Source organism: Salpingoeca rosetta, assembly GCF_000188695.1.
Source record: "Salpingoeca rosetta unplaced genomic scaffold supercont1.23, whole genome shotgun sequence".
In the NCBI taxonomy this organism is placed as follows: domain Eukaryota; class Choanoflagellata; order Craspedida; family Salpingoecidae; genus Salpingoeca; species Salpingoeca rosetta.
Genome location: NW_004754911.1, coordinates 654,519 through 661,880, shown reverse-complemented (window position 1 = coordinate 661,880; position 7,362 = coordinate 654,519). Strand labels below are relative to the sequence as shown.

The following is a 7,362-nucleotide window of genomic DNA, read 5'->3' as shown; positions in this document are numbered from 1 at the left end:
TGCTGCTGTCTGCTGTGTTGAGGAAGCGTTGGTACCGTCGCCATCATCATCATCGCCACCAAGCTTGAAGCTGATGATGTCGTTCCACAGGATGGTGCGGTTGGAGTACTTGTCGTGGCCAACAAACGCCAGCCCGTGTGGCTCAACCACGGCATAGCACAGCCACCGCTTGCGCTTGTGCTCCACCTCCACCAACGCCATCGCGCTTGCTTGCTTGCTTGCTTGCTTGCGGGTGTTTGAAGTGGTGGAAAGCGTGTGTGTTGTTGATTTTGCACAAGAAGAAGAAGAAGAGGAAGAAGCAGTTAACTTCTTCTCTCTTCTTGCTTGCTTCTTGCTTCTTGCTTGTTGTCTCATTGTTCTCGTTCACCCCCCCTCCCCACCAACTAGCACTCCCCACTGCACGTCTCCTGATCGCATTGGCGCACTGCCATGTCTTTGTCGGCGTCCGCGGCATCGTCGTCGACGTCTTCGTCGTCTTCAGTGCTTGTAGCCAGCATCCCGCGCCATCGACAAGTGGTCGTCGCAAAGAAACGGCCCACAGTAAGCGGGATTGTGGTGATGGTGATGTGGTGGTTGTGGTGTCATCATGGTTCATTGTTTCATAGAGGGCAGTGTCAGTCGTGCAGCCCTGACTGATCCGCTTCCCCCTGATGTATTGCTGGCAGGTGTTTGAAGTTGTGTTGGCAAACAAGGATCGAGAATGGCGCATCGAGCGACGCTACAGCGAGTTCCACATGCTGTACAAGAAGGTGTGCTTGCGTGTTTTGCGTTCATGTATGTGTGTGTGTGTGTGGTTGTGGTGTTTGTGTGTGGTTGTGGTTGCTCTTGTGTGGTTGTAGTGGTTGTGGTTGCTCTTGTGTGGTTGTAGTGTTTGTGTGTGGTTGTGGTTGTGGTTGTGGTAGTTGGTGTGGTGATCGCCGGGGCTGTTGTGCGAGCCATGTTATGTTGTATCCACTGCTGTCATGAGTTCAGGCCACTCGACACACACACACACACACACACACACACACACACACACACACACACACACACACACACACACACACACACACACACACACACACACACACGTGTCTCACTTCTCCTCCCTTTCCTCTGTGCTCGCTGCAGTTGAAAGATCATATCAGGGTGCCCTTTCACTTTCCAAGGAAGACTGTCATGAGCAACAAGGTATGCGAGCAACTAGCTGCTGCCGTGCTTGTCGACACGTGTTTTGTAACTGCTTGGCCCTCTGTTGCAGAGTAGTTGGCTCAACATCTTCCTCCCCCTGTGCGGCATTTGGCCCTTCACACGTTGCTTGTGTGCATTGCCAGGATCCCAAGTTCATTGAATCTCGACAGAAGAAGCTTGAGGCCTGGCTCCAGGTTTGTGTACGCTTACTGTCACTGGTTTGTCGAACACGTGCAACAGACTGCGTGTACAGGGGATGCAGTGGAAGTACAATTCATACAATGGACACACACACACACACACACACACACACACACACGCTCACACACACATACGCTCACACACACACACACATATACACGTGCACACACACGCACACACATACATACGCACACGTGCACAAACGCACACAGACACACACGCACACGTGCACACACATCTCGCACGCAGACTCACATACCCTCCTCCGCCCATCTTGTGACGTGCAGGCGCTGCTGCAGCAGCCCAACATTCTCTCGTTTGCAGCCGTTGCGGAGTTTCTTGAAGTGCCGAGCGACGTCCTTCGTCGGTGGGCTGCCCTCCCTATCACAGCAACACCATTGTCACACCCTCTCCACTCTGCCCTGCTCTGCTGTCTTTTCATCTGCGTCGTGTAACTGGCGATTACGATCGTGTCGACGTGTTTCCTCCAACACCATTTCACACGCAAGCAAGCAACCTTACCCATGCCACATGTATACGCGCTCACATCACAAACACACATACACGCGCGCACGCGTGCTCACATACACACACATGTGCATATGTGCGTTGTTGACCTGCAGGCGCACCTCTGGGCGCCTTGCGTCGTTCAAGTCGTCGTCCTCGTCCATGCACGTGTCAAACCGCGGCGCCTTCTCCCCAGACGCTCGAAGCACTGGCGGTGCCGGCGGGGCATACAGCTCAACACACTGTACGTGCACCCCATATGTCTTGAGAAGGTGTGTGCGTGTGTGTATGTGCGTGCGTGTGCGTGTGCGTGTGTGTATGTGCGTATGTTGCTCACTTTGCGTTGCCCTCCATGATCATGTGCCAGCGAGCAAGTCTGTAACGCCTCTGCGCCGCAGCCGTCGCAACTCGGCGTCGTCACACGAGTGCGTTGCACACTGTTCTTGTCGTGTGTCGTGCAATTGCACAATCGCCAAAGTCGTCTGCAGCATGAAACGTGCTGAACCCTGTGTGCCTTGTGAGTGCATGACTACACGCGTGCATGCAGTCTCTCTCAATACCATGTGACATCACTCACATTTTCACACGCACACACACATGCACACATACACACGCACACGCACACACACTGCAGCATTGTACAACAAGGGGTGCTTGCATCGGTGTCGGGCATGGCTGCGTGGGGCGACGATCACGATGTGGACGATTTCGTGCGTCTGTATTACGGCGACGACGCGGATCCCATGGAGGATGCCTCCGCAACCAGCATGCTCGATGTGCGTGACTGTCCTCACATTACGTGCCGCTGCCCTGCTTGCTGTGGCTGTGTGTGTGTGTGTGTGTGTATAACTCGTGTGCATGGTGGACAAGTAGTGCTTCTGTGGTTGTGCTGGTGCGACGGTACGTCCCTCCTGGCCCCATTCTTTCTCCGCGTCCCATCCGTCTACTACCACCTCACCATCATTGCCAAATGACGACACTGCGACCAGCACCTGCGCATTGATCCCTCCACTCGGCGCCGCACGCGCCGTCCAACGTCTCAGTCGCCCGTCTCATTCCAAGGTGCCTGTTGCCTTTCGGGAATATTGGTGGATTGTGGCTGTGTATGTGCGTGTGTGTCTTGCCTGTGTCCTTTGTTGAGTCACGAACACACTCGCAATTCATCCTCGGATGCACTGCCATGGCCACCTTCATGCCCGCATCTCTGTCATCACCATCCCCTCCGTGTTTTTCGTGTTCCCCGCGGCCTCCATGTGCAGCTGTTGCGGCGTTCAAGGGCGAACGGACGGACGGCAGCGACGAACCATTCACCTTTGCAGCCGTGAGTGAGCATGTACATGCTGTCATTGTCGTCCGTCGTCGTGCGTATGTGTGTGCGTATGTGTGTGCGTATGTGTGTATGTGTGTGTGTGTGTTGGGGGGGGCAGTGGCCATTGAGCCATGGCTGATGCCTCGTACTATGATCGTGTTTGCGGGCTGCTCTTTGCTACCAGGGCGACATCATCACGGTGACGGCCGAAGACACGAGCACAGGTGCGTGGCCAGCTTTTTTGGTTTGTGCCTCTGTTTCGTTTCGTTCAATGGGCGAGTTCCTTTTCGACACACACACACACACACACACACACACACACACACACACACACACACACACACACACACACACACACACACACACACACACACACACACACACACACACACACACGTACACACACACACACACACACACACACACGTACACACACACACACACACAAACACACACACACACACACACACACACACGCACAATCTCTCTCACACTCAACACTGAAACCCCCCTTTCCCCCTCCTCCTTCGCTCCGTAACCCTCGGTGCAGGGTGGTGGGTTGGCCGAGTTGGGGACGGCCCCGGTGGGCTGATTCCGCCCAACTATGTTGACCCGGGCACGGTGCGCACGGCGTCGTCGTCTGCGGATTTCCCGCGGGCGGTGGCGGCGGCGCGGCGAAGCGTGGCTGCACGCAGCGCAGGCAAACGCGACGCCACAGGCAGTGGCAATCGTGATGGTGATGGGACGATGGCAGAAGGAGGAGGAGGTGGTGGTGGTGGTGATGGTGGTGGTGCGAGGCGAGGTGTGAAGGCGCCCGGTGAGAGTGGTAGTCGGAGTCGGGATGGAGGGCGGAGGGAGGTGTCGAGTGTGAGCAGCGAGCCGCCGGGGAAGGCTGGGTCGTTTATTGGGCGGCATCACGCAGACAGCACGCGGAGCGTTGGCGACGTGTTCCTGCGTGTGGGCGGTGCCCGAGGGCGTTCGCGGATGGCGAGCGAGCAGACGGAGGACTGCCGGCGCCACAGCAGCGGAACAGCGGCGACCACGACAACCACCACTACGTCGGCGTCGGCGTCGGTGTCCATGTCGTCCACGTCCTCATCAGCAGCGATGCTAGGCGCTACCACCAGCACCAGCACCAGCACCAGCACTAGTGGCGGTGGCGGCCGTGGCGGCAGCTTGGACGGCGCGCACCGAAGCGTGTCTCCATCGCTGCTGCAGGAGTTGCGGCGGCGCCACCAGCAGCCAACGACAGCGCCCGAGGCGGAGCAGCAAGATGACGGCTTGGAAGGTGGTAGCATGGAAGGTGATGTTGGTGTGGTGGGAGATGCAAGCAGTGACGGCCACGAGGGAGCGAAAACCGACACTGGACATGAGGCTGCTGCAGACATGCTTGCATCACCAGCAGCGCTGCACCTGTCGTCATCGCCGTCATTGTCATCGCCGCCTGGGTCGCTCGGGTCGGTGCACTCCTCGCGGCCAACGGCTGCTGCTGTCCACTCGCCGCTGCGGTTTGGCCAGACGACGGCTGCACCCGGCAATGGCGATGATGATGAGGACTGTGGCGGTGTTGGTGGGGGTGTTGTTGGTGGGAGTGCTGAGGATGGGGAGGTGGAGGAGGAGGAGGAGGGAGAGGAGGAGGAGGGAGACTGTGTTGATGAAGGTGCAGAGGAACAAGCGGAAGGGCGTGTTCATGGCAGTGGTGGCGGCGGCGATGAGGACGATGAAACAGTGCAAGGCGGCGTATGCATGAGCGATGGCGAGCAAGTGGATGAGGACATTCATGGTGGTGCTGATGCCGATGAAGATGGAGATGGCGATTATCAGGAAAGAGCGCCATCGTCAACAGCATAGTGTGTGGTGTGTGTTGAGTGTGTGAACGTGTGAACGTGCATTGCGGTGACGTTGCTTGTTGATGCTTCGCGCCCTGCTGCATTTGCGGTGGACTTTTGAGTTCTGTGAGCAAGTGCAGTCTTTTATTCATGCGCTGCGGATCGCTTTGTTGCTGCGCAGTAGTGCGATTGCGTTTGTTGGCTGGTCCCAATCCACGCAGCAGCACCAGCAGCGACACAAGCAGCGACACGAGCACAGCAGGCAACTAGGACGGTTTGTGTGCACATAATAGAAACGGAATAAAACCAAAGCGAAATGGCCAACAATCAACCACAGCATCACAACCACGTGAATCACCAAATCAACCACACACGCACACACACACGCACACACACACACACACACACACACACACACAACACACACACACACACACACACACACACACACACACAAAAACACACACACAAACACACACACACACTTACAGCAAGGAACACGCCAGCACAGCCAAGAACCCAATTTCACTTTTCCAACACCAAACGAACAACAACAATCAAACAACGCACTGCAGGCGCATATGTACAACTGCAGTCAACAGCGCCTGAGAGGGGGGGGGGGGCAAAGGGGAGAGAAGGCCAACATGGAACATGACTCATACAACGGAGCTCTTAACGTCGCAAAAGAAGTAACAAACAGCAGCAAACGCAAACGCAGGTCAGGTGGGTCCCATTGCGGGTGTTGCGGTTGTTGGGTTGGTTACTACAGCAGCTGCTGGTGCGGGAAGATGGCATGATCGTGGTCGTACTTGAGCTCAAGCGCCTGGTACCTGCGAAGCGGGAGAGGGGGGGGGGGTGGAGATGATTGGTGAGGGAGGGGGGAGGGAGAGGGGGGGGGACACGAAGGAGAGGGTGAGTTTGACTGCAAAAATGCACACACACACAGACACACACACACAGACACACACACACAGACACACACACACAGACACACACACACGCACGCACGCACGCACGCAGCGGCAGCGGACCTCTCTGAGCGCCTGAAGAAGTAGTAGCCCGTGATGGCGCCCTTGAGGCGATCAAAGGAGATGTAGTAGAAGCCCGCATACGACGCGCCAGGCACCTCCTGCGCCTCCCAATACGGAACCACAAACTTCTCCTGTGGGGTGGGGACGGGGAGGAAGGACAGCAAGGCAGGACAGAGGGAGAGGGAGAGAGGGAGAGAGGGAGAGAGGGACAGGGGTGAGCTCGTGACAAGACGAAAACGATGCAAGATCAAGGCGCAGGCGAAAAGAACGTGCACGTGCTCCCCCAACCAAACACACACACACACAACGCAGCACACCTTCCAGCGCATGAAGATGAATCGGTTTGTGCGAAAGTCGTAAGCATCCTCATCTCGGAGGTACGCCATGTTAAATCCAGGCAGCCGTTTCTGTTTGACAAGCAACCCATCCGCGCATCGAAGCGTGAGGTGTTGGTCTGTACTTGCATCATGCTTCATCGCATACAGTGGCACATGCACACACACACACACACACATATACACACACACACAAGAACCCACACACACGCGCACACACACACACACACACACACAAGAACACACACACACACACACGCACACACTCGTCATTGCTGTACCCAGTGTGCAATGTCCACGTCCATATCTGCTCCCCAGCGACGCGTGAGAAAGTCGTCAGCGGTCTGCACGAGTTCGGCGTCAAAGAAGGTGGTCACGTCCTGGCAGTTTCGCGCCAGCTCCTTGATGGTCAACTCCCCACACACGCGGCCCTGGCTGAAGTCCACATGCTGTGCAACAGTGAAACAACGAGTGCGAAGTGACAAGCATAACGATACACGTCACACTTGGTGAGGGTGACTGCAGAGTTGCAAGGTTCCAAGCACCAAAGGCCACGATGTGCACACACTCACAAACAAGCACACACACGCACACGTGCACAAACACACACACTCTCTCACAAACAAGTACACACGTACACACACACGCACACACACACACACACACGCACGCATTCACACACACGCGCGCGCGCGTAGAGGCAACCAACTCACATAAAAGTTGACGGATACGCCGTAGGCTGAGCGCTGGCTGCACTGGCGTCCGACGTACTTGCACATGGGATGGAGAAACGCAGTGTCGACCTCGAGCGGCGCGTGCTGCTTGCCGCTTCGTCGCTTCGGCCTGAGCTGTCCTTGTGCCGGCATGACCAGTTGGTGCTTCGTTGTTGTTGTTGTTGTTGTTGTTGTTGTTGTTGTTGTTGTTGTTGTTGTTGTTGTTGTTGTTGTCGTTGTTGTTGTTGTTGTTGTTGTTGTTGTTGT

General features: G+C 56.2%; 3 protein-coding genes across 3 annotated transcripts in view; 1 reads left to right on the top strand and 2 right to left on the bottom strand.

The window, feature by feature from the left end:
• Positions 1–278, bottom strand: part of PTSG_08413 (uncharacterized protein) — a 3,939-nt gene extending 3,661 nt beyond the window's left edge. Inside the window, exon 1 of the mRNA XM_004990605.1 lies at positions 1–278. This exon is cut by the window's left edge and continues 838 nt beyond it. Coding sequence (XP_004990662.1) covers positions 1–201 — 201 coding nt within the window. The 5' untranslated portion in view covers positions 202–278.
• A 7-nt stretch (positions 279–285) lies between these two features.
• On the top strand, positions 286–5,338 carry PTSG_08412 (uncharacterized protein). The gene is made up of 12 exons (XM_004990604.1): positions 286–540; positions 666–749; positions 1,111–1,170; positions 1,314–1,364; positions 1,659–1,738; positions 1,995–2,122; positions 2,246–2,303; positions 2,513–2,654; positions 2,868–2,940; positions 3,138–3,199; positions 3,372–3,411; positions 3,738–5,338. Exons 1-12 carry the CDS (start codon positions 430–432, stop codon positions 5,036–5,038), a joined length of 2,190 nt encoding a protein of 729 aa, XP_004990661.1. The 5' UTR covers positions 286–429; the 3' UTR covers positions 5,039–5,338.
• Positions 5,339–5,779: 441 nt separating this feature from the next.
• PTSG_08411 (uncharacterized protein) lies at positions 5,780–7,248 on the bottom strand (the record flags this gene model as incomplete). The annotated part of the gene is made up of 5 exons (XM_004990603.1): positions 5,780–5,846; positions 6,048–6,178; positions 6,365–6,454; positions 6,664–6,831; positions 7,096–7,248. 5 exons carry the CDS (start codon positions 7,246–7,248, stop codon positions 5,780–5,782), a joined length of 609 nt encoding a protein of 202 aa, XP_004990660.1.
• Between the last annotated feature and the right edge of the window lie 114 nt (positions 7,249–7,362).